This window comes from Dermacentor albipictus, chromosome 5, assembly GCF_038994185.2.
Source record: "Dermacentor albipictus isolate Rhodes 1998 colony chromosome 5, USDA_Dalb.pri_finalv2, whole genome shotgun sequence".
NCBI classification, from domain to species: domain Eukaryota; kingdom Metazoa; phylum Arthropoda; class Arachnida; order Ixodida; family Ixodidae; genus Dermacentor; species Dermacentor albipictus.
In genome coordinates this window covers 126,453,368-126,480,825 of record NC_091825.1, presented here as the reverse complement: position 1 = coordinate 126,480,825, position 27,458 = coordinate 126,453,368, and the positions used below count along the sequence as shown (strand labels likewise).

The following is a 27,458-nucleotide window of genomic DNA, read 5'->3' as shown; positions in this document are numbered from 1 at the left end:
TCACTTCACGACTGCAGAGAGCCAATTATAGGAAAGCCCAGAGTGTTGTCCAAAGCATCAGTGCCCGGGGCAACAACAGCATGATGGCACGAACAGTAATGGCTGCAAGAATCCTGGGTGAAGCAAGAAAGGTCATATCTTTTATCAATATTCTATCAAGGAAATGAGGGATGTGATGATTATAACTGTGATGGTTGCAAAAAAAGCTGGAAAAGGTGCTCTTGATAGCAGAGTTGTATTTAGTGCCTTCCAGCAACATTAACATTAATCCCAAACCTTGCAGCATACTTGTGTGGTTGCAGCAGCCTTATTAATGAACAAAACCTTAGAAATAGTGCAGATTTGATGCACAGCATCGATAAGCTAATATGGCTAAAGAAAAGCAAAGAACACTAAATGCATTTGTTAATATTGAAATGCTTTATTAAACATGTAATGTCTCATGCTTGCAATTCATTCAAATATACGGCATGTTGTTTTCATTGTGACAGACCGAGACATTTCGCTGAGACATAAAAGACCGGTTTGTCATTGAAGTAGTCTTCTAAACCGCCATGTGAAACATAAACAATAGTCGCCACCTTTGCAGCACTGTCCACAACTGTGCGCGAAAAAAGTGAACCTCAAACATCAAAGCATACTTAGGCTGTTGCAGCGAGTCACATACGAGGTTCTGTGTACTATATTATATAATAAAGTCCTGAAGAACTGTTTTTCAACTGTCCCGTGAAGCAGCAACTTGATAATGACTGGCAGCTGCTACAAGCCGGACGAGATGGGAACAGTTCCTTTGATGAGAGGTGCAGTGAGACAAGAATACAATTTGAATCGAGGCGCATTCTGCGAGGCTTTGTCTCTTCATTCCGTTCCTGCTTGTGACTTGGGCAGTGACACCAGTGATGCCAGCAGAAACACCGCAGGTCTCGTCAGTTTGTTGCCTGCACTAGCTGAGCCTGGCCCGCATGGGTAGCAGTGAGCTGAAATTCAACCTAAAGGTCAACCCTGCTGTTTGACTTGGAGCACATTCTTCTGTTGCGTGGTGGAAATGCGTTTCCCACTCGTCCATAAAGGAAACATTTTCTATTTGTACTCGTTGTCCTCAATACACTTGATTTACGGTGGACTGCTCTCTCGCTCTGCAACCAGGATGTAGACTCAACTGGAAGTCCTTGAGCATGTTGCATCGCTTCTGCTGGCTTGAAAATCCAAGTGGTATTTAGGCACTAGCTCCAGGATTCAAGCTGCTCCTCAATAACAGCCAGTGGAATTTGTCACAACACTAGCTTGCATTCCCTGTACTATATCTTCAGTCAAACAGCAAAGACAGTTCGATGCAGACGCTTTTGAAATGGTTGAGCAGATGCCAAATGCTGAAGAGAGCATTGAGAAGTGGTACGGAGTAACACAAACTGCTCTGCCCAAAGGCAATGCGGGCACAGAATTGCACGAGGTGGGAGTACAGCAAGTGCAGGCCAAACGGAAGAGGACCTGGAGGCACACGGCAAGTCCATGCAGTGAAGAGTGATGCACAAGGAGTGTAGGGGAAGGGGGCTTCACAGTTCTGAGTGGTCATGCAGCAGTCGACTAGAAGATATCTCTGCCGTTGGCTTAATGAAGATGCCCTCAACGCTCTTCCACTGACACGAGTTGTCTGGGTAGCTCAGCCCACATATTTCCATTTGGCCGCCTATGGGCCGTCCATATGTCTGGCCTGAGGAGCAAAGCCACCTGCATCATGGAATGGAGGGAGATGGTTGAAAGAGGTCAAACGCATCGGTCCATACTACAGTGCATATAAGTACTATGAAGCATTTCCCACTCCACATTTGCTAGTGTGTGTGTGGCACCAGCAGGATTCATTTACAGACATACAGCATACTATAGAAAAACACTAGCATGAAAACAGAATACAATAAAAGCAGTGGAACAAGGGCTTACCTGCAACTAGTTCTTTGTTCTAGAAGTGACATCCATATATACAATACACTGCCACTCAGTAAAGTGCAGGTACAGTGGTAAATTTACTACACAAATGGATCCAAAGGACTTTTCCAATCAGATCTAATTCCCAGGTTAACGTATGTAACAATAATATACTGTGGACCATTGTGTCCCCACTTCTTCCAAGTACTTTAATCTCATGAGGCAGTGGTTTGCAAGAGCCCTCAGTATAGTGTGTAGGCACGTGAACAAGCATGCTGCATGCGAACGTGAACATGAATGTCCTACATGAAGCAAACATCTTGGGGGCTGGCCTTCTGCAATGTTATACCCAGGAAAGCTTAATTAAAGATGTCAGGTGCTAGACGTGCATTACAGTGCCAATACTTACGCATCAGTGTCGACGTGCTTGAAGCGAACTGGTGAGCCTCTCTCCCAGAAGTCTGAGCTGCAGACTACAGTCCAGTTATCACCTGCACAGAGAAGACACTTATCAGTCATTTAATCAAGAGTTCAATGGAACACCGTTACATGAGGTAAAAGCATCATTAGTAGAACAGGTCAATGACCAACATAAAAAGAGAGAGAGAGAAAAAGAGAGGTTTCTTGTACTCCAAGTTTACTTTTTACATTAGACAGCAACCTGTTCCAGTCATTTGAAGTTGAGCGCACAATGCAAGCATCAAATGAAAGGAGCAGGACTAGTAAGTGCTCTCGTGACATCTTCAAGTAAGAGTGTTGATTTCAAAAGTGGAAGCAACGCATGTCCTACTTAATGACACATACACTACAAACAATGCTGTTGTTACTGCAAAGCAATGTACATAATTGGTTTCCATAACCTCTCTTTCAAGCCACTACCTCCCAGATCTCGTGTAAGCAACAAGGAAGCCTCCCTTCACATGTGTCGACGTATGAAGTTTCTACAATGCACAACTACCACATGCACCCGCACACACATGCGTACCTAACCTAACCTAACCTTCGCACTATTGATGTGAATTACACACTGCAAAGCCTGTGAGATGCAATACAGATGCACCTAAGCATGACAGCACATTGTGCATACGGCTGCAAAATCACTGCCTTGCTGGTGGACACATTTGAGGCTGGCTTGGCCTGCTATGCTTGCACATTTGTGTCTGCAATTATAACACCCTTGTTACTACATGCCCTATGGCCCTGCATACTCCCATCTGTACCAGTTACACTGGTCAATTACAACACAACAGGGAGCCCCTTTTGCTACCATATTGGATGTCCTCGGGCAGTCAATGGAAGTATGTATACCTGATGTTTTAAACCTATGCAGAATTTTAAAAAAAATTCCCTGTGGCAGATAGCGCAATTGTAATCCTTGAACTGGATTGCTCAAAGAGGTGGACATAACTTGCACAATAAATTGAAATGCATAGTTGACTAATCAATGAAGCTTCACTAAATTAAGTTTTAAGTAATTGCTTTCTTACATATTAGCAATCTAATAATTGTAGCCGGTGAGTTTGGAATGAATTCTGAGGATGGCATTGGTTTCAAGATATTGCCATCAAACTCGCGGTAAAAATGAACTGTTGTTCCAATTACGTTTTAAATAAAATGGCTGTTTCTGCACTTGAGTATAAAAGTAATGGGAATGACAATGTATATTGTGACACGCTTTAGAAATGAATATCTTGACATTCATGTCATCCAGTGATTTCGTTTCGAGTCGAGTGGATACACTTGGCAAGCTCACTGGCTATATGGGCCTTAAACCAATTAATTAGAAATTTGATTAGTGAGTTTTGTTAATTAGAAGACTATGCATTTTCGATTTATTGTGCAACTAATGTCAGCCTCTTTCAGTAATCTAGATCGAGGACTAAAATTGTGCTTTCTGCCACAGGTGATACTAAAAATTCTGCTAAGATCTCATTAGGCAAGTGGCCAAACGATATGAATGAAATTTGTTGCATATAAAAAAAATGAAAAGCAACATCACCTTTGCCAGTTGCTGAAACTTCCCTTTATGTGAATTTAGAAACACTGATGAAATTTGAAATTTCACAAAATTTTAAAAAAGAGAAAGTTTTCTCTCAGATATCTCAGATATATCTCTCAGATGGCCTAAATAAAAGCTCTGCTTATAACAGCCACTAAACTTTGACTTTATTTTAAAGTGCAACAAGTTTATTCAAATGAGTCCAGTGGCACTAATGGGAGCAGTTTCAGGTCCCACATTTATACGTACAGGGAAATGAACATTTTGACTCAAATAAAGCTACCTCCTAACTCATTTGCGGTGCACGCTCTACTTCAGAAGTGTAGGGTGACCTCACCAGTGTCACCCTCGCCTCCATCCCCAAATGCGCTGATCTCCTGGTTGTTGGACAGCGGGGACACAAAATGATGGCTGTGCAGGTTCTTGTGAGTGACCAGATGCTCCAGCCTCACAGGTGACCCACACGGAATTGGATCCCTGCAATAATGTACTCTGCTGTCAACAAGATCATTTGTCTCACACAAACATGATTACATCATCAATGTGGCAGCCCTGGCTGCCATGTGGTGCTGCCCAGTTCAAGCTGATCATTGAGGGTCCCAGGCTGGTGCACAATGGCTCAAAATGGTGCAGTATGGCGACATTCATTATGGAAGTTGTTGCTGCCCAGACTGGTGCACGCATGCAAAGTTGTCACAAGATTCACAGAGAGAGAGAGGGAGAAAACAAGGAGAGGCAGTGAGGTTAACCAGATGGACATCCGCTTGGCTAGACTCTACAGGAGAAAGGAGATGAAGGATTGAAAGAAATAAGCAAAAGGTAAAGGAAACGAGCGTTCATATGCACAGTAGCAGATGCAGGGTGTCTACAGGCGTTTTTTTCAGGTCCATTGATTTTAGGAAAGTCACTAGAGAGCGCACACCTTTCTGGACTGATGATGAGTGAGCTCATGCCCCCAAGATCTTTGCCTCTGTAAAAGGCCAACTGTCCAGTTGGCCATGCGCGCTCAGAGGAGACTGACGTTGGATGCTGAAGTGGGTGCAGTGGGAGTGGACATGCCTGAGGGTCTCTTTGCAGTTTCAATGGTGGCAAAGAGGGGGGGGGGGGTAACCATTCCAATGAGTAACGAGTAAGAATTTGTGAAGGCTACCCAGAGCCGTAGGTGGCACAGCCAGGTGGTGTTGCACTGAGAAAGGACTGACAGTAACTGCAGCTGCAGTGACGGAGGTCGTCATAAGGTTTGCAGGTCATAATGTTTTCATAACGTCGTCATAAGGTTATGAGATCGTCATGAGGTCATCGCCGGGGCTATTGCAAGAACATGGTGCTGAGCTAGGCAAGGTAACAACGATGACAAGGGAGGGGCATGCATTACCTGTATGTTTCAGTTTCGTTAACATGTTCCTTCTCAGCACATATACTGCAATGCACTGTGCGTAATTGTATGTTAGCTTCACATGGTTGTTACTAAAGATTGAGCCCTTCAGTTCCACTTCTCAATCAGTGCACTGTAATGCAGTTTTCAGGTATGAACCAACTTACTCATGAAAGTCTTGTAGCTACCACAAGTTGAAGAAGCTACAACCTTGTTCCCTCCTTTTCATACAAAGTGCTGTGGGGGCATGCAATAAGTGGGATTGTAAAATCACTCCATGCATTTCGTAGTGAAGTTGTCCAAATTTGCAATGATAATGATGATCTATATGCGTTTAGGTCTTGTCTACAACGGTTATAACATATAACACTTATGCTACATTTAATCATGTAATGTTTTTATGTTTCGCTTTTGTTCCTAATATGTGCAGAGCTCTTTTCAGGTCAGCATTTCGACTAGAGTGAAGATTCAGTTTCATCTCCAGGAATAAGATATGCCTCTGCCACTAGTACGTCACAAAAGTTCATAGTTAATGAACAGATTCTCTGATATCAAAGGAAGAGACCCTTTGTCAACCCTTCAGGTAACCATCACAAGCAACCCCACAGAAGTGGAACAAGCATTGAAATTGCTAAAATTTTCATATAGTCTACGAGTGCCCCCGGTTCAAGATTAACCCACTACATTGCAGCAGCCTCATTTGAAAATTTGGATGTCTGCGTAAGCTCCTTTTCGATGAAGACCAGCTCGTTTTAATTCGAGCAGTAGTGTGCAAGGTATGTTGAGCAGCATTTTAGGTACAGTATCTTCCTGAATGTGGTAAGAGCAATGCAGAAAGCTGAAGATGAAGAAATAGAAGACCCAAAATGCAGTGCAGTAGTGTGTTATTGATCCTATGTTGCAAAAAATACCAACTAACACTGTCTTCGACTTATGATCAGACATAGTCTCTTCTTTGGTAATGAAGTGCTGGCAGCGTGCCATGAGAATTTGCAAGGAAAGCATGCGACTTCAGGGACAAGTTATACAGTTTCCTGAAGTTGGAGTAGCAAATACAGTGCTCCTGTTTTTTGATGGCACAAAAATATGGCGTGACGTGCCATCTACCCTTAGGGATCGGCCAAGTGGTGGCGAGCCTGCACGAACCTAGTGAGTAAGAAAGACAACGAACTGCACATAAAAGAACGCAAGTACACCTAGTCGAGAGACATGCTGTGACCAGGTCGCGATCCTTACCCACGCAGGCAGGCCTTTTCACGCTTGCCTTTGACGACCCAGTGGCTGTTATTATCTTCTCTATCCATAGTTCCCGTGACAGACTGGGCAAATGCAAAATGAGATGCTCTGATTAGCCGACTCACAAACAGCATGCAAACACACACAGCATGCGTACAACTCACCTGCTGACCGCTGCCAGAGCCGTACTTTATGTCGTGGGAGTGCAGACGTACTTGGTACTGCTGGTTCTCCAGCTTCAGCACCGAACCGCACGTTACATACTGTAGGTCTGCAAGGTGCGGGAGAACAATTGGTGTGAGCGTGATTGATTGACTCTTGTAAAAAGAAAAAGAAAGGTAAAGTGAGAAAAGCAGGGCAACGTCGGAATTCCTAAGAAGCTACTGCCACGCGAAGCTCACTACAATCGCTCAAATAGTATAGTGGAGTAAACCACAAATCACAGAAGGGCAACAGGGCTTTCGAACAGTGAATAGAAGTTGTTCGGAGAAAATGAATGAGTGTGCTTGTAGCCATGTCTAGACGTGACACGTAAGAACGTTACCACGTCACTTACACTACACGCACGGACACACCGGAGCTTTTGTGCGAGCAAGCTCTTACAGCGCGTCACATCTGTACGCTAACGTGAAAAGCTGAAAAGCGGCATGTATTTCGTTGCACTAAGAAAGATGTGAAACCTCTCAACTTCTCAAAGGAACTTCAAGACAGTCAGAATTGTGCACTGATCGAAGGTATATGCGTGCGAATCCCGTAGCACCGAAGCAAGGCGCGACTTCGCGAGCACGCACAAAACACAGCAGTCGAAGAACGGTGCCATAATTTCCTATATTCGCTACCCCACACTTTGCACAGAACACGCGGATAACAGATTCAGTGAATCATCAAGCAACGAAACTTTTTCAAGTACGACCGACGAGACTCATACCATGAAAAATTGATATTTTGACCCACGAACTGTAAGTCGGCTAACTTACCAGCGCACACTAATGTTCCTAGTTGCACCAGGGCAATAAATAACATAGATATTTTGCACCAAAAAGTAGAAGGCATTGTATAAACAGCGGAAATAGCAGAAGCAGCAGCAGCCGGCGTCCACCTCCAAGTTGCCATCACATCGCCTCAAAACACACGTCATCTCTTACAACAGCAGTGTGAACCATAAAGCAAATAATTTGCAAATATTTTTCTTCTCGTCTTTAAGATAATTTGTTTGCATGCGTTTATTTTTTATTTGTCATCAACGTGTACATTTTTTAAACATCTCGGTTCGTCCAAGTTTGGTCACTCGCAAGCCAGTCGCCTGGCCACATTGAAGTCATTAAGTTTGGATTTTTTTGTTTTGTTTTCACGCTCGTTCGTGCTGCTGCTCGGCTCGGGGCGTGTTGTTGGTGTAGTTGCTGTCGTTGGTGGTGGTGGGGGTATGACTTTTATTTTGGCCCCTTTCAAAATGCTACAATGGTCGGATACGATTCCCGTAAACGCATAGAACGACTTTTACTCGCGGTCACATTAACGGAGAGGGTGATGGAACAACGTGTGGGACTGTCCGCGGGCGAGGTGCGATGCTGCCGGAGCGGCACGGTGCCGACGGCGACTGACGGACCCGTGAGTCAGTGATGCTAGGCCTTGCAACAGCCACGGCAGCAACCCGTCAACGGCACACGTGAGGACCACTTCACGTCGTCGACAGCGGCTCCCGTCGATCCGACCGGGCCGTTATGGACACCATGGACGAAGACTACGATCTGGACGGTGTGGAGCTAACGCCGATCGAAGAGTACGACTTCGCCAAGGTACGGCCGCTGCGGGGGCGAGCGTCTGGCCGCTAAACGGTCGCCAGAAGTAGCATTTCTACCGTGTTCGAGTTTACGTCCGCTTTTGACAGGTGGTGATAGTGCGACAAGTCCGCTTACCGCTTGCGCTCGCGGGCTCGTGCGAGTGAACGCGTCTACGGGTCACTGGCGTCCTACATTCAACGGAGCGGTCCTTATTTGGACATTTACTGGTCCCTTCGTTCGGCCAGCCTGCGGCTCTAAGGCCTCATTTCAGCGATGCCCCGAAAAACGGTGGCTGGCCAGTGCACCGCCAAGAGATGATCCTTCATGGGCGCATTGGGTTCGGCACGGTGGTGGGGTGTGGGTGGCTCTTGCAGGCATTCCTGCGACGCCTCTGCGCGGGCGCCGTTTGTGTGACCGTAAATAGAGAAGAAGAAAAAAACAGGGTCGCGGACCGCGCCGTACGACTCGAGTTCGTGGCTCTGCGGCAGGCACACGATCGGGCCACGTCTCGCCAAGCGCCCACGAATTAAAAAAAGAAAAATCTTTCGGCCCCCTTTTCAACCGGAAGCGCACGATCCGCCGAAATGCTTGAAAGCCCGGCTTGCGTACGACGATGGCTGTCTCGTTTCTCCCGATGAAAGATAATCGGGTTAGCGGGCAGCCTCGTTGCATTGTACCAACGCGAAACACCTTTCCACTTGTCGCGTTTTAGGGGTGACATAGTCAGTGCAAAGGCCGGATGATCTATGTTTGTGTGCGTTGGTTGTGTGTTCACCTGGTATTCTGCTTCACGTTCGGGTGGTTTCGAAGTAGTTTAGGTTGCGTTATTTATGATCGCCTAGTTTCGTTTTCACTTTTCGCTAGGTAGGATAAAGTGTCGTCAGAGAACACTTGCGTAAGTGGCATGCGTTGGCCAGTTTAGTTATCACTGCACCCAGACGATTGGTCACTGAGCATGCATCTTACAAATTATTGATCACGAAACGATGAGCGTCAAAGCACCGATCAGAGGTTACTTTAAATAAACTTTGGCGCCAAATAACTGTTCAGTGCGTGCTTTTACCATCACACAATTGATCGTAACGGGATAACAGGGTTTCATACTGTTCTCACTGAGCTGTGTATAAATATACACAATCAGGTTTCTATGCCCATTCATTGGTAGCACCTGTCCACAGGGGGGATTTTGCTTGTTTTCTTGTGTCCTGAAGGTCAGTATTATTTTCTCATGTTTGAAAAACCTGTCATGCAAATTTAAAAGCATTCTCTTTCTTCATGAGAATTGAACACAAACATGAAGAATGAATTTACTACCTGTGTCGACCACTGGTGTCCCAAGAACCCAGAAATTACAGCAGCCCAGATAAAATATATGTGAGAGTCGTGTTGGGGCAGCAGCTGCCAACAGTGATAGATTCGAAAGCAGCATATTTGCATTTATTGCCATGTTTAGATTTAAAAAAAAAAACAGCCGTTAGGAGCACCTAAATAGCACTACTTCATGATAATAAATTATTGCTATGACTGCAGTTACTTTCTTTTAACCGGTAAATTTTTTCAGGCTCATCAGAACTCAAATAGTGTGGAACTATGAAAACTCAAAAACAAAAAAAGAAAAGCCAATGGACTTGTAAGAACAGCCACCCTGACCATGGTATAATGAACTGCCATTGTAAAAGAAAAGCTCTATGATGAGAAACGTAGTTTTCTCCTCTCTAATTGATGATCTACATGTAAATCGACAAAGCTAAATCGATTGGTATTGAATTGGCTAAGTGCTTGCAACCAATCGGCAGACAAATGTGGATGCCTAGTCGTTTTTGAAGACAGAGGCTTGTCAGAAGTTCTTTCAGACAGCTAACGTAGAGCTTCAGACAAAAATGTGGTCACCAGTGTGAGTCCATGCTGAACAGGTTGTTTGGTTTCTAGGTTCTCCATCTCTTCAAGCATTAGCTCCTTGTTGGCTATTGAGCCTGGGCTCCCAGGGCTGCTACAAGATGTACAGCATTGGGCATGATACACTGACATTGTACAGATTAGTATGTACAGGCAATCAGTACACATTGCATGGTGGTCTCATGTGGATGAGTGTTTTATTTCTTTACTGCCATGTCTTCCTTTTCTTTCATTTAATAATCCACTGTTAAGAAAGGTTTTGTGAAAGAGGCTGGAGTCATGGTGATACCTGCATAGCCACTATGCTGCATTCCTTTTTGCTGCTGCTTTGGAAGGCACAAAAAAAAACATGCTGGGCTATTCTTGGATTTCCCTGGGAAGTAATTATTTTCTAAAGCAGGTTCACAACAAGTGTGATCATTTAAAAATGTATGTTCGATGACAAGTTGGTGATAAGAAAACCTTTTTCTTGTTGGCGCAGCGATGTTTGGGAGCAGTCTATCGGCATTGCTAACATATTAGCAAACAGAGAAGTGCTCAACAGCACAGAGTCATTCAACATTGGATCGTTAAAGCCGTTATTATTAGACTGGAGTTGGCAGGATACTGAATATTGTGCGTGAGGTCAAGACAACCGAGCAGAATTAGTTAAAGCCCTGAAATAAACGCTAGTGTGTGCAAGCTCCTATGACACCTGGCTCTGAAATTACCTCTAAACTGTTCCTGCAAATTTCACTGTGCTTGTTATTACCTTTAGACTAGACAAAATATTAGCAGAACAACAAAATCAGCATGGCTATTCCCATTGTTTGACTTAGCAGTAGTGCTAAGTGTCGAAATAAGCACATTTTATATCAATTTTGGTGACGTCTGTAATTGGTCAGCCTGGGCATAATAAAAAAGGAGGTTGGAGGTGGAGGCTGCTTATATTCGAGTGAATGCGGTATATTTAGCAGCTCCGTTGGAACAAAAGCGTCCGGTTCCCCTTTTGGTTGCGGAGGAAGTGAGGTGCGGTGGGGTCATTCTTTGTCGTTTCAACCCTCCCCCCCTCCTGTTTTTTTGCGCAGAATAAGAAACGAAAAACGAAATATTGTACCTAGGACACCGCCCAACATTGCATTCGTTCGTCTCCTTCACCAACACGACTCCCACATATCCCCGCGCCCACATCAGCATGAGGCGAAGCGCCCGCGCCTGAACTGTCCTCTCGCAGGCGTAAAACGATCGCTTTGGCATCGTGACGACATCGCGTCGCTGATAGCCGGCTTATTTTTGCTTTCTCTCTGATAAATGGGAGAGTACTTTTTTTTTTTTTTCCTGCGACGAGGCTCGGCAACCCTTTTCCGCTGGTTTCGGTTTCGATCGAGCCTGGGAAGTTTCGTGGCACGTCCTTAGTGGTCCCCATTTCTACGCGTCTGTTCCGTGGTGCCCTATTTTTTTATGGCGTGTTTACTCATTGCTAATCGACAATTTGGAAGCAGGACGGCTTCCGTGCCCTGTTTGAGAACACCTTTAAACGTCGTTTTATATCAGCTAGTTCGATATTTCGTGAGACGGAAGGACAGGACTTAGGGATTGTTAACTTAGGTGTTCCCGCGACTGTTGCGACGTTTACAGTTGTGTTGGCGCCGGAACGGAAGCTGCAGCTGGCATCACTCAATCAGGAGGAGCGCGATCGTGCTGACGGCGCAAGCGCGTTTCAGCGTATGCACCTCCGTGTCAGATTGCCATCTGGATCCGTCAGTTGTCTCGGGCACCAGTAACAGTGTTTAAGAAGGACTTACGGTTGAGCTACTGTTATATCTAAGGAAAGTTAGTTTAACTCGTTATTATCTGTTTCGTGTTTGCGTTTCAGTTTGTGTACATGCGTTGGCCAATTGCGTTCTCATTTCCATGAGAGCGGCAAGCGTATCGGGTAACGCTGCAGGGGACGCTAGGGCAACTTTTCGCACTACCTGAATTCGCGACCAAAAAGTGGCGCCTCCCACGTGACAGCAAGAACTGTGCTTGGTAGTTCGCCGATACGTTGACTTGATCCATTACAGTCACAATATAGGAAACTAGTTATCACATAGGTGACTCCGCAGATCTGAACCATAACCGCAGAACGACGGGCGGAGTGACACGTTCGTTCGACCGCACTCAGTCCACAGCATTCGCGACCTAAACTTAGTGCGTCATTTACTGGAAGCACGAGACATGCAAAACAATGCTTGATTGGACGTAATGTTAGCTCCATGCGTTATAGTTCTAATACATCAAGAAGTTGGCCCGTAGACGACGTTGCAGATCGCAAGCCAGTTCACTTTGGAACGCGCGGAGTGATACATTTCCGCGACCTCACTACGCGCATATCTTCACATGTCTTCCACAGCGTTGCCTGCTTAGTATGAAACGGAGTAGTCTTGAGGCGCCAGAGCATAGAGGGAAGGTGCTGTGTGGATTTGTGGGCGGAGCTTGTCACCGTGTATATATAGCATAGCTAATCTCTTAAGAAAAGTTTACACCATTTCGAGCTGATCTTGTTCCCGAACATACAGGTTTATATTAGAGTACGCAGGAGACGTGCGTTCCGCTTGCGTATACGAACCCGGCTCGTGTCCCAGCGAAACTCAGAATTTGGGTTCTTTGGGTATATGCAAGCCGCTTGCATCCGCTCAGGTCACGAACGGAACGTGCCCATGTAAGCGACATAGCGTTCTTAGAAGAAAAGTTGCGAGCGGCCGAGTGTTTGAGAAAGGAAGTGCGCGTAATGACAATTATTGTTTTGGTACAAGATAAGCCCCAAATGGTGTACATTTTTTTTCAGAGGTCATACGATTACCAGGGCTATATGCACACGATGGAGCGGCGGCCATAAGGGCCTCGAAACAGTGCTCCCGTTCGGAGCCGACGTCGAGGTTCCTGAACCTACTTAGAACGAAAACGGTTGCGATAAGAACAAGCGGCATCGACGAGGCAGTTAGGCGAACAGCTACATTCGGCGTTGCCATGTATGTCACGTACTGCCGATCGTTCAGTGCTTAACGACGATTGCAGTGCATCAACACAATCTGTATAAACGTACGCCTTCCGTTCCAGGGGCCCTCGAATGCTTGGCGTCTGTAAGTATGCAGTTTTTACCGTTACCTTTCTTATGACACCCTCGCACCTGTACGAAACGATGCGTATTGCAGCAGGCTTCGCACGCGCGTCGGCTTGAGCACGAGTGAAAGTGCAATGGCCGTTTGTACCAGGCGATGAGGAGCGGGGTTAAAATGAAAAAAAAAAAAAAACCTGCGACCCTTTGACTGCGGAATAAATTAACGCCTCCTTCCTCCTTTGCGCCTCCTTTAACTGCCGTGATCCGCTCCGTTGATCACTACTTTGGTCGTGCTTCTCACGCGTCATCGAAGGCCGACGCCTCTTTACCATCTCGGAGGAAGTGCTGAACCGTGTGTGTGTGTTGTGTGTGTGTGTGGATGGGGTGGGGGAGCGTTCGATTTTCCAGGCTTTCGTCAAAGGCGTCCGGATAAAAAACGACTTCGCTTGTCGCCGTCCTTTTTTCTTCCGCGTCGTTTTCTTTATTTTTCTCATATCTGTTTATACGCCATTGGAAATAACGTTTGCAGAGGCTTCACACATGCGAGACCGACCCCTTTCACACGGGGTTGGGCTCGGTCCTCGCCTGAGTCGATTGGCGTTGAACTTTTCAATCACGATCGAGGCACCGCGATACTCAGATTGATGTGGCGCTGAAGTGGAACGTATACGAGGCGTGTTCTGGCGATATCGGAACTTCGCTCTCATCTACACCAACTGTAATTTAATGAGTTCAGTTGCTTGGAAGAGCCATTCCTTCGTTGATTTGTCATTTTATTTTCCCTCTCTCACCCGCCTTCTCGCCTGAGATTGGATCGTGGGGTTTTACGTGCCGAAACCACGATCTGATTATGAGGCTCGCCGTAGTGGGGACTCCGGACCAGCTGGGGTTCTCTTTAACGTGCACCTAAATCTAAGCACACGGGTGTTTTCTCATTTCGCCCTCATCTAAATGCGGCCGCCGATCCCACGACCCCGTGCTTAGCAGCCCAACACCATAACCACTAAGCAACTATGGCGGGTCTCCTCGCCTGAGTCGCAGCTGTTATAGTTGCTTTTAGCTTTCGTTGTATCCGTCATAACGCGCAAAAAAAAAAGAAAAAGCCACAGTTCACAACTTATGTTGTGCCGTGCCGTTCGGGACAGCTACTTGAGTGGCACTTAAAGGGACGCGATAGAGAGAAAGCCTAAAATTTACGGCTTTGCAAGTAGTATTTTTGAGACCGAACCGAATGGGAGTCGATTGGAGCCATAACCGAATGGAATATCGAGTAGTTTTCGAATAACGAACAGCCTTTTTCACCATTAATAGAATGCAATGTTCACATCCTATAAGCATTCGCATCATAAGCAAGTCTACGTCTTTACACTGCATATCCTGGAGCATTCCTTATTGTAAGCGCAAATGGAACATTAGGAACAAATAAGCAGTTGGTTCTCGTACTCTGACCTTCTCGCCGAATACGGGGTCGTGCATTATGAGAATGAAGTTTATATAAAGGCAATCTTGAGAGCCCACTAGCACACGCGTAAACGTTCGCGCTAAATCGAAAAAGGCCTGTTGCCTGAGCCGATGGCGAAACGAAAAAAAAAAAATGATAAAGCACAATTTCTTTATTTGGAATGACAGCTGTAGATAGTGTTAATACATATCAGATAACGTTGCGAAGGTGTGTACTCAGATTTATGCCGTATACTCAGGCACTGCATCCGTAAATAGTATGATACAATTCCACAATGCCTAATTTCATGTCTGAGAGAAGTTTCAATACTAATGGTCGCACTTCAGTCGAAAATCGTCAACACCTCGTGGCTTCCTGAGCGATGAACCAGGCTCTCTACTGCTAGGGGCATGCGAGTAGCAGTTTTGAGACCGAATGGAATAGTGCGAAAATCGAATCGATTGTTTTTTCGAATACTTTGCGAATCATGTACTACCTTCTCACGATTAATATCAGGCAATCTTAGCAACCCGGTATTCACAACAATAGGAAGTTTGCCATTACACTGCTCGTTATGAAAAGCGCGAAGGGAGCATTAGGAGCGACTGAGCAGATTGTTCGCCAACTTAGGACTCTGAGGAGAATTAAGCCGGCAAGCTGGGCGAGTTGGTGGGTGGGCAGCGCAACCCCGGATGAAGGACGAGATTCCTGGGAAGTACACAACACGCGCACACTCTTAGGAGAATACGCCGTCATTCATTATCATATAAAATTTATAAACGTAGTCTTGTGGGCCAATTAATACCATCTGTCATACATTGCGGCCAGGCATGCGTGTCGCAGCAGAGAAAAAAAAAAGGAGAAAAAATTTATCTCGAGTTCTAATTGTCGCGGCAGATGACGCCACCATTGTATGAAGTATGTTGCAGTGAAACGTATCCGATTTAATGCAATGAGAGGACACAGGTGCTGCGTCCATAAAATAGTACCAAACAATACCCACTGCCAAATGCAGTGCATAAATGACATTTTATTGCGAGTCATCGCGTTTATCCGGAAAAGCGTGACTGAGAGCGACGCTGCGTGCTCTAGTATTTCATGTCCATTGTGGATGCGATGGAAAATATAGCATTTTTGCTTCTATTTCGTGTTCGATATTGTGCAGTCGATGACATGAAGTATTCGAAAATTATTCATATCTTCTAATGGTGGCTACTAAAAGGCCAGTCTGAGTAGTAGTTATTCGATTATTCGATGTGGCGCCTGCATACTGCTAGTGCATTATATGTTCTATTCGCTATTCAGAAGTTTTGATATTCGCACACCTATGTCTACTGCGTAAACTTCTCACGTTTTACGTCTCCTATGACCGGGATGAAAATTATAGCACGTTTGCTTCAGTTTGTTTAGTATAAAATATTCGAAATGTTATTCGAATATTCGAAAATATTAAATTTGTTGTTTGAAATACTTGAATATTTGCACTTCCCCGACATCGTCTAACCTGATTATACCCCCCCCCCCCCACCTTTTTTTTGGGGACTCGGTTTGTATTTATTTGGCAGAAAACGGTTTGTTATCGGTGAAAGTGAGCGCCAACGTTTTTTTTTTCTCCTGCGCATTTTTCTTAACTCCTGCGCGGTACCGCAGTGTCGGCTGTGTTAGTACGATGTCACAGATTTGAAGGGGTATTTTTTTTTTATTTCTTGCAGTTTTCGTTCCTTTCTATTTCATTTGTGTACTTATGTATTCAATCATACATTTTTGATCTGTAGAAATGCCCAAAACTCGTTTGTTTCTCGTTCCCGCGGTATGCACTGTAATCATTGTCTGTCAATGGACTGTTTATCAGCTGATTTCGAGAACTCTTTTGGTCTCGAGCCGTCGCCGTTCAAATCTCGTGGCATCACGTAGGCACTTCAAGCCCGCCTTGCGTTTTACACCTGTTCCGGCTTACCAAGCTCGCACGTGTTTCTGGTTATCGACGACATCGGCGCCGTGTGGGTCTTCAGCCCAACCGGCCACCAGACTTGCTCAGCTGGACTCACGGACCACATTCCAGCGTGGTGCCATCTTTTAGCGAAAGCGTTAACCTGAGAATACACAGAAATTACTGTAATGACGAACCGTATTCTATATTTGGCTGCTGGCACTGACCCTAAGCGTTAACATGCAGCCTCTCTCCCTGTGTCGCAATTTTTTTTTTCCTTTGAGAAGACTCACGCAACGCTAACAACGTTTCAAACGCGCTGTGTAGTTGGGCAAAGCGTCACAAGCTGTCGCTACCAGCGTTGCTACTGCCGCTAACAGCTCCCGCAATCCGGTGTCGCTAAAGGATAATGCGTTTACAGACTAGCTAAAACTAGGGAGTCTTTTGGCGTGTCCAGTATTCCGGTACGTGCAATGTCGTTTGCGTAATAACGGGTAATACCGGACGGTGGTAACATCTTGTGACGCTTCCACTAACCTGCCACTGCCATATAGACATGTTTTCATGTTCCATGTGTGTCCCCGTCGAAAAACAAAGCGTTTTAAGAGGCAACGTGTTCACGATCACACATCTGCCGAAATTTTACGCTAGTAGTGAAGTGGAATGCACTTGGTTACTGCAATAATAGCTTTGTGTTTCTCTGGTTGAGCTCTGCGCCACCAGGTGGCACCACCAGCCCGTCATCTCATGTTTACGACTTCGGTAAACGGTAATCCTCAAACTATAAGAAGATGCGGACAAACTAAAACTCTATACTCTTGTTTTTTTAGCGTTGGCGGTTCGGCCACCGCGCGCAATGATGGACCTTGCCCCTGTGCACCGCCGTGTGTAGAGCCGCCCCCGTATCCCTTGTCGGCGACTTCTGCTGCTAGTGCATTCAGAGCCCGGTGAGGGCCCGTACATGGTCGCTCCGCACGTCCGTTCCGCCCTCGTCCGGTCGCGTGCGGATAGCTCTCTACTGGTGATGGTCGCTCCGCCCGTCCGTTCCGCCCTCGCCCGGCCGCGTGCGGAAGCCCGAAAGGCGGAAGGTGTCGCAAAATTCGATGCACGCTCAATCCGCACGACCGGAACGCACGCGCACTCCTATTGGGCGACGCGGCCTGTTGACAGCTGGCAACCGTTCGGCGGAGCAAAGGTGTTCAAGGTTGGCAACGACCTTTGACAGCAGACGACACTGGCATATTTTTGCAGATCTGATTTCAAGTTTCCGCGTTCCGGTGAAAAGGCGACTCTAGGCTGCCGCATTCTGTTCTTCAACCGTATGTGTTGCATTGGCACCGTCATCCTTCTTCGAAACATTGCACAGTCGTCTTATCTGCGCCACCTTTTACAGATGTATTGCAATCGCATCACGTCGCAGCACGCGACGTATTCTCGGATGATTACTTTCAGTGCACGCTGCCTTGGCTGGTTGAACAAAACCTCTCTAATTATCCAACGTGATGCGTTCTACGTCACGCGAAACTGAGAGTGTCGCCGGAAGCGCGGTGGCGCGGTTTCTGTAGTGCTAGTGACAGCTTGCAAGAATACGGAACGCACGCACATCTGTCGCGGAATGCATTTGCGTAGGTCGCCAAGACGCACCTTTTTACCACTGAGCACGCGTGTGAGGCTCCGAGTACAGCTTGCTGACACGCTTGCTCGTGCTTTTTTTTTTCACTCTGCCAATTTTAAGAGAGTGCTTAAAGCAGTTGGATTCATGGAATGCATTTTCCTTAAATTATTTGCTCAGCGATGACTGAAGTTCTCACCGTGTGCAAAAAAAAAAAGTTATGCATAAGTGGTTAACTTCATGCAGCAAGGAATTGAAGGTTAAGCAGTGAAGGAATTGAAGGTTAAGCAGTGAATCTACAATTCATTATGACTGGCTTAAAGCAATATGTATGTATAGCGGTGACCTTATGCAGATATATGCATACTCATGAGATATGTTTCCAAGGGGAGTACTTATTTGAAAGCATATAATTTACATTGCTGATAGGAAAACTTATTTTGAGTGAAATCAAACAATTGCATTCTTTCTTGCCAGCCTGGCTACCCAATATGTTGCCAGCTTACTACTTAACATACCTAATTTAACATTTCAACAATGTACAAACATTACCAAAGCACACAAAATTAAGCAGTACCTTGACAGGCATGCTCCCTCTCTCACCCATGGCACCAAACAAGGATATTCGACTCGAGATTGTTTGATACTGTCGGCATCATACATGCGTGCTCTATTTTGATTACTCTACTTATAAAAAATAAGCTCTAATCAGGTTATATGAGTTAGTTGGGCATGAGCTGCATGTTGTTTATGTATTTATGTAGTAACAACCTTGCTAGCTCATGCACAGCCATATTTTAGGAAAATGAAAAATGCATAGCATAACATAAACAGCTTGCTAGTGCCTGTATTTATTTGAGAGAAAACCGACATTATCAAGTGTAGCTTAGCAGTGAGCTCAGTGACCTCTTGTGGTGTGAAAAGGTTGATGTAGTTAGTAGTTTTGTGTTTGTCTTTCTTACTTAGTTGCTGTTTTAACATGCACATGACAATGAAATGAAGGTGCGTAGGGCAGAAGACAGGGCCACACAAAAAGCGAGGAAACATTCTTTGTCATTTTTTTATTTCCATAACAAACCAGCGAATAGTTCCTTAGGTTCAGTTTTGTGAATAATGCACAAGGTGTTCTGCGTAAAACTGAAAGATTGTAGTGCTCTATTACCTATACACTATTTGGGTAGCCAAATGAACGATACTCCCATTAGCACTGTGAGAGCACAGAAATTTGCAGTCAAGAGGCCGCAGTGGCTCAGCCTCTGTGCCAAATGTAAAATTGTTCCAAAAGAAAACATGCATACTGGTGAATTGGGTATGCATTCACATCTGCTATTCAAATCCACACATCACAAGTAATCTTTCATTCCTTGGCACATTTCTCACCATTGTACAGACTTTGCTTCAGCGCTCTTTGTGTGCAGTAATATAACTTGGTAAATCAAAGCTGCGGTTATTCAGTACACTGAAAGCAACTTTGCGTGTGGGTTAGATAAAAATAATGCTCCTACATATGGGTCAGCTTAGTATTATCAGCCGTTTTGTTTACTAGTTCACTGTTACGCCTGAACTATACGGTGCCACTGGACAATGCTGTATCCCTGTAGGCACGCTAGAACAGCTTGGATATGCACAAACAATCCTTTACATCGCACTTAAATTAAGGTGGTGTAGATTTGCTGTCACAATGTGCTTGTAAGCATAACTGCCGAGCATTCAAAAAAGTGTTTGAAATGTAAGGGTGGATGCTCAGGTTTGCAGGTGTGACATTTTACATTTATAGTGCAAGGACACACCGACGAACAGGAGGGATACCACACAAATCCTCGTGTTGTGACCTCGCAGTCACAATGCAAGTAGTTTTCAGTGGTGTTTAGCTATAAACATGTGAAGCAATCTGTAAATTCAAAACTGTATTAAGTAAACTGAGACACCATGAAAAGCAACATAACACTACGGTGTACACATTTTTGTCACATCAGCTCTTTGTGGTGCAGGTCAAATATGTATACAAGCTATTTGTAGGAAGCCTATCCAATATAAACAAGAAACTTGCAGGCAAGGTAATCACAACAAACCAGCTGAGACGGTGGTACTATTCTACTTGTTTTCGTTTGTGATAGCACAAGTGTTCCCACTTGTGCTGCTGGATGGTTGCGACTGATATGCTCGCGAAGGTTTGGGTCATTCACATTTCAAGGGATGAGTAACTGTTACATACATAAATCATCTTCCTCTGCATGCAGCCGCTGTGGCTGGCAGTCGATCCCGTAGCCACATGCTTAGCAGCCAAACACCACAACCACTAAGCAATCACGGCGGGTAACTGCTCCTCAGGTTGTGCAATCTGTGTGGCTGTATCAAAGCACTGATGTAACACGTGTTTCAGTGGGGTCCAACTACAGCACAGAAGTTGTGGTGCAGCTCTTCCTAATGGCAACATGTGTTGCAGCTGGGATACAAAGAGTTGAGCCTTTGTATCCGATGAGCATATGGTAAGTGGAAACTTTGTTTCCACTTCTAAAAATTTTTGAGTATGTTCTAAATGACATGAGCCAATGTTGTAATAGGCTATTTTAATTTTTATAATAGCTGTACACGTTTGTGTACATCAAGTACACCATGAAATAACAGTCATCGGGGTATGCTTGAAAGACACCTTCAGCATCTGCACTTCAAACCGCAGCTATGTCGTAGCCATTGTAGGTGAAACAGCAGTAGTCAACGCGAAATTGACCGCCACTTTAGCAGTTTGCATGCAAACACACATTCATGTGGTGGCATTGTTTATTTTGGTTACCTGGCCCAGGCAAGTAATGCGAATAGGAGAACAATTATCAAACATCATTAGCTTAGTTAGGCCCAAAATACTCAGTCGGGTAACTATTCATAGCAGTAGTCGAGGGCACGCTTGAAAGGCACCATTAGCAGTCTGCACGTCAAAGCGCAGTCAAGTCGTCGCCACTGTTGGTGAAACGGCAGCACTCAATGCGAAAATGACAGCCACTGTTGGCAGCTTGCATGCAAACACACATTCATGTGGTGGCATTGTTTATTTTGGTTACCTGGCCCAGGCAAGTAATGCGAATAGGAGAACAATTATCAAACATCATTAGCTTAGTTAGGCCCAAAATACTCAGTCGGGTAACTATTCATAGCAGTAGTCGAGGGCACGCTTGAAAGGCACCATTAGCAGTCTGCACGTGAAAGCGCAGTCAAGTCGGCGCCACTGTTGGTGAAACGGCAGCACTCAATGCGAAAATGACAGCCACTGTTGGCAGCTTGCATGCAAACACACATTCATGTGGTGGCATTGTTTATTTTGGTTACCTGGCCCAGGCAAGTAATGCGAATAGGAGAACAATTATCAAACATCATTAGCTTAGTTAGGCCCAAAATACTCAGTCGGGTAAATATTCATAGCAGTAGTCGAGGGCACGCTTGAAAGGCACCATTAGCAGTCTGCACGTGAAAGCGCAGTCAAGTCGGCGCCACTGTTGGTGAAACGGCAGCACTCAATGCGAAAATGACAGCCACTGTTGGCAGCTTGCATGCAAACACACATTCATGTGGTGGCATTGTTTACTTTGGTTACCTGGCCCAGGCAAGTAATGCGAATAGGAGAGCAATTATCAAACATCATTAGCTTAGTTAGGCCCAAAATACTCAGTCGGGTAACTATTCATAGCAGTAGTCGAGGGCACGCTTGAAAGGCACCATTAGCAGTCTGCACGTGAAAGCGCAGGCAAGTCGTCGCCACTGTTGGTGAAACGGCAGCACTCAATGCGAAAATGACAGCCACTGTTGGCAGCTTGCATGCAAACACACATTCATGTGGTGGCATTGTATATTTTGGTTACCTGGCCAAGGCAAGTAATGCGAATAGGAGAACAATTATCAAACATCATTAGCTTAGTTAGGCCCAAAATACTCAGTCGGGTAACTATTAATAGCAGTAGTCGAGGGCACGCTTGAAATGCACCATTAGCAGTCTGCACGTCAAATCACAGTCATGTCGCAGCCATTGTTGTATTTGTTTATCTCACGGCAAGTAACACCAATGTAAGCACAATTATTCACCCTGAATAGCTTTGCTAGCATTGTTTGTACTAAAAAATTCTGAGGGAAGTTGAATGTGTTTTATTGAGGCAATTATTTAATTCACAAGCCATCGGCATAGTGATCGACGGCCAGGTTCAAACAATGACATTTGTGAAGTAATAAATGGTGAAAGTTGCAAAAGCTGTCAGTGCACTGCTTTGCTGGGCTCCATTTACTGAAAAATGTCTTTGCAACGACAAAAGCATCAGACAGGAAATGACACCCCACTGCACAATGTTATTCGTGTTGAACTTTTTTGCCATCATATGTGATGGGCAGCGAAACCATCCGTTTACTAAGACTGATTGCATGAAAAATGCAACAGCATAGCAAGGTGTAGTTTCACAATATGGCACCCTTTCATGTGCACTTCTGGCGAGCTGCCACATGCACTGATGCATAAACATGAACTGAGGTAAGAGGCTAAGTTGCTGTGCAACCCCCATGACGCTTTTAAGAAAATCTATCTCTAAACCTTTCTGTTTTCATAGGCGATGAAAATCTGTTTTGAGCAAGTTGGTTAATCACACTGCAGCAACAACACAAGAACCAAGGACAGAAAACACAGCGAGTAGGCAGACTGAGAAGACGAGGTAGACCAGTGAGAAAGGTTTTAATGAGATGGAAGAGGCCTGCCCTGCCGTGTACATGAGTTAGTGCTTTGAATGAGATTGGTTTATGAAAATGTCTAATGACTTTCCTGAAAGAAAACTAGCAAAAGCAAATGCTAATATAATATAAAAGGACAGAAATAATGGTAAGCGCAAGCACGCGTGGAAACAGGCACATATTCACACACAAATGCGAGAACTAAGAACTCCAACGTAAAGAAATCTGGGAAATAGAAAAAAAATTGACAAACGCAAGAAAACATACATTTACAAACAGACGCGGGTCGAGGTATTATAGGAGCGGGTTCACAAGCTGCTGTGCTTACCTTCTCATATGTTTTCTTTTTAACCGTTCTCTTCATACTGTCTCGGGAAATTTTAATTGCATTCATGACATTAGTGCTCTCAGGCGCGTCCACATTTCACGACAGCGCTGAACGTCTTGACGTATGCAATTATAATGTTGTTCCCTAATTTCCCCCCACCGATAGAAGCATCTTTAACCGTGCAGTAACAACTTTTGAAACAAACGATAGATGTACGAAGCAGAAAAGGCCGGTGTGATAGGGCTTCTCTATCGGGCTACTACATAAGAAAACGCAATCGGCAACACTTATGCTCAGCTCACTTCTGAGCACACGAACATCGCGTAGTACGACCACTTCTACACCCAGTAACGCTGCAACACATCGCACATATATATCACGATTTGTAGCTCGCAAACGCACTTCATAACGGCAAGAGCACAGCTCGAACGTCGCGGTCACCACGGCGCATCGCAGCCGGCAAAACGGCTCATACGCAGTACAGCACACGCAGAATGGCAGCGATAACTAGGCGATAAAAACTTATCGCTACTGATCGTATCGTTACTTTTGGTAAGTTGCGAAGGGCTGGCGTTCACCACACCACGGCAACGATCGGCATACACAGAGCAGAAACCAAACGTGTACGCTGGGTGCGCAAATCGGACGCTACTTATTTCGCCACGACTTGAACGTGTGTGCTGCTCAGAATGCACGTGTATGTGATGGAGTTCTCGTCTGCGACGCACACGCGAAGCATGGCACAAGAAATCACGAAGTCGACGGCTTGAAATATTTCTTCCGACGCTCTCGTAAACACAACACACACTTCCTGCGCTCCGTCTGTTTCTGTTGGCGATCGCACGCACTGATGAGGTCTGGAAGCGTACACCGGCTTGCTTCTTCCGATGACTATCTCCGTGGGTGCCACATATCTCTGGTAAAAATCACAAACAGGAGAAAAAAATAGACTGTTTCTGACGCGGCTGTAGCCTAGGCCTTGCGTCCCTGCTTCGCTTCGCTTCGAGCACGCGCCATGTTTGCTGTGACGACAGCCGAACCATCCGCCTCGGACCAGCCAATGAGAGACGAGCAGGCGGCCGGACGGGAAACTTGCGTCCGCTCTCCGCTCGCCAGTAGAGAGCTATCCGCACGCGACCGGACGAGGGCGGAACGGACGTGCGGAGCGACCATGGAGCGGACGCAAGTTTCCCGTCCGGCCGCCTGCTCGTCTCTCATTGGCTGGTCCGAGGCGGATAGTTCGGCTGTCGTCACAGCAAACATGGCGCGTGCTCGAAGCGAAGCGAAGCAGGGACGCAAGGCCTAGGCTACAGCCGCGTCAGAAACAGTCTATTTTTTTCTCCTGTTTGTGATTTTTACCAGAGATATGTGGCACCCACGGAGATATTCATCGGAAGAAGCAAGCCGGTGTACGCTTCCAGACCTCATCAGTGCGTGCGATCGCCAACAGAAACAGACGGAGCGCAGGAAGTGTGTGTTGTGTTTACGAGAGCGTCGGAAGAAATATTTCAAGCCGTCGACTTCGTGATTTCTTGTGCCATGCTTCGCGTGCGCGTCGCAGACGAGAACTCCATCACATACACCTGCATTCTGAGCAGCACACACGTTCAAGTCGTGGCGAAATAAGTAGCGTCCGATTTGCGCACCCAGCGTACACGTTTGGTTTCTGCTCTGTGTATGCCGATCGTTGCCGCGGTGTGGTGAACGCCAGCCCTTCGCAACTTACCAAAAGTAACGATACGATCAGTAGCGATAAGTTTTTATCGCCTAGTTATCGCTGCCATTCTGCGTGTGCTGTACTGCGTATGAGCCGTTTTGCCGGCTGCGATGCGCCGTGGTGACCGCGACGTTCGAGCTGTGCTCTTGCCGTTATGAAGTGCGTTTGCGAGCTACAAATCGTGATATATATGTGCGATGTGTTGCAGCGTTACTGGGTGTAGAAGTGGTCGTACTACGCGATGTTCGTGTGCTCAGAAGTGAGCTGAGCATAAGTGTTGCCGATTGCGTTTTCTTATGTAGTAGCCCGATAGAGAAGCCCTATCACACCGGCCTTTTCTGCTTCGGACATCTATCGTTTGTTTCAAAAGTTGTTACTGCATGGTTAAAGATGCTTCTATCGGTGGGGGGAAATTAGGGAACAACATTATAATTGCATACGTCAAGACGTTCAGCGCTGTCGTGAAATGTGGACGCGCCTGAGAGCACTAATGTCATGAATGCAATTAAAATTTCCCGAGACAGTATTAAGAGAACGGTTAAAAAAGAAAACATATGAGAAGGTAAGCACAGCAGCTTGTGAACCCGCTCCTATAATACCTCGACACGCGTCTGTTTGTAAATGTATGTTTTCTTGCGTTTGTCAATTTTTTTTCTATTTCCCAGATTTCTTTACGTTGGAGTTCTTCTTAGTTCTCGCATTTGTGTGTGAATACGTGCCTGTTTCCATGCGTGCTTGCGCTTACCATTATTTCTGTCCTTTTATATTATATTAGCATTTGCTTTTGCTAGTTTTCTTTCAGGAAAGTCATTAGACATTTTCATAAACCAATCTTATTCAAAGCACTAACTCATGTACACGGCAGGGCAGGCCTCTTCCATCTCATTAAAACCTTTCTCACTGGTCTACCTCGTCTTCTCAGTCTGCCTACTCGCTGTGTTTTCTGTCCTTGGTTCTTGTGTTGTTGCTGCAGTGTGATTAACCAACTTGCTCAAAACAGATTTTCATCGCCTATGAAAACAGAAAGGTTTAGAGATAGATTTTCTTAAAAGCGTCATGGGGGTTGCACAGCAACTTAGCCTCTTACCTCAGTTCATGTTTATGCATCAGTGCATGTGGCAGCTCGCCAGAAGTGCACATGAAAGGGTGCCATATTGTGAAACTGCACCTTGCTATGCTGTTGCATTTTTCATGCAATCAGTCTTAGTAAACGGATGGTTTCGCTGCCCATCACATATGATGGCAAAAAAGTTCAACACGAATAACATTGTGCAGTGGGGTGTCATTTCCTGTCTGATGCTTTTGTCGTTGCAAAGACATTTTTCAGTAAATGGAGCCCAGCAAAGCAGTGCACTGATAGCTTTTGCAACTTTCACCATTTATTACTTCACAAATGTCATTGTTTGAACCTGGCCGTCGATCACTATGCCGATGGCTTGTGAATTAAATAATTGCCTCAATAAAACACATTCAACTTCACTCAGAATTTTTTAGTACAAACAATGCTAGCAAAGCTATTCAGGGTGAATAATTGTGCTTACATTGGTGTTACTTGCCGTGAGATAAACAAATACAACAATGGCTGCGACATGACTGTGATTTGACGTGCAGACTGCTAATGGTGCATTTCAAGCGTGCCCTCGACTACTGCTATTAATAGTTACCCGACTGAGTATTTTGGGCCTAAGTAAGCTAATGATGTTTGATAATTGTTCTATTCGCATTACTTGCCTTGGCCAGGTAACCAAAATATACAATGCCACCGCATGAATGTGTGTTTGCATGCAAGCTGCCAACAGTGGCTGTCATTTTCGCATGGAGTGCTGCCGTTTCACCAACAGTGGCGACGACTTGCCTGCGCTTTCACGTGCAGACTGCTAATGGTGCCTTTCAAGCGTGCCCTCGACTACTGCTATGAATAGTTACCCGACTGAGTATTTTGGGCCTAACTAAGCTAATGATGTTTGATAATTGTTCTCCTATTCGCATTACTTGCCTGGGCCAGGTAACCAAAATATACAATGCCACCGCATGAATGTGTGTTTGCATGCAAGCTGCCAACAGTGGCTGTCATTTTCGCATTGACTGCTGCCATTTCACCAACAGTGGCGACGACTTGACTGCGCTTTGACGTGCAGACTACAAATGGTGCCTTTCAAGCGTGCCCTCGACTACTGCTATGAATAGTTACCCGACTGAGTATTTTGGGCCTAACTAAGCTAATGATGTTTGATAATTGTTCTCCTATTCGCATTACTTGCCTGGGCCAGGTAACCAAAATAAACAATGCCACCACATGAATGTGTGTTTGCATGCAAGCTGCCAACAGTGGCTGTCATTTTCGCATTGAGTGCTGCCGTTTCACCAACAGTGGCGACGACTTGACTGCGCTTTGACGTGCAGACTGCTAATGGTGCCTTTCAAGCGTGCCCTC

At 45.5% G+C, this 27,458-nt stretch overlaps 2 protein-coding genes across 2 annotated transcripts in view; one reads left to right on the top strand and one right to left on the bottom strand.

Moving 5' to 3' along the window:
• Positions 1–397: 397 nt before the first annotated feature.
• Positions 398–7,669, bottom strand: LOC135913948 (stromal cell-derived factor 2-like). The gene is made up of 6 exons (XM_065446648.2): positions 7,511–7,669; positions 6,698–6,804; positions 6,534–6,616; positions 4,260–4,399; positions 2,333–2,414; positions 398–1,728 (listed from the first exon to the last, which is right to left on the bottom strand). Exons 1-6 carry the CDS (start codon positions 7,644–7,646, stop codon positions 1,554–1,556), a joined length of 723 nt encoding a protein of 240 aa, XP_065302720.1. The 5' UTR covers positions 7,647–7,669; the 3' UTR covers positions 398–1,553.
• Positions 7,670–7,860: 191 nt separating this feature from the next.
• The window catches only part of LOC135913947 (patronin-like), a 58,227-nt gene continuing 38,629 nt past the window's right edge, over positions 7,861–27,458 (top strand). Inside the window, exon 1 of the mRNA XM_065446646.2 lies at positions 7,861–8,329. Coding sequence (XP_065302718.1) covers positions 8,255–8,329 — 75 coding nt within the window. The 5' untranslated portion in view covers positions 7,861–8,254. The remainder of the gene's footprint in view (positions 8,330–27,458) is intronic.

What these genes read in the sequence shown, in the direction of transcription:
- LOC135913948 (XM_065446648.2), bottom strand. Translation starts at nt 7,646, where the DNA reads ATGGCAACTTGGAGGTGGACGCCGGCTGCTGCTGCTTCTGCTATTTCC. An exon ending in TGGAGGCGAGGGTGACACTG is followed by an intron (nt 2,415 to 4,259) that starts GTGAGGTCACCC and finishes TTCTCTGTGCAG; the next exon opens with GTGATAACTGGACTGTAGTC. An exon ending in AAGCACGTCGACACTGATGC is followed by an intron (nt 1,729 to 2,332) that starts GTAAGTATTGGC and finishes TCCATGATGCAG; the next exon opens with GTGGCTTTGCTCCTCAGGCC.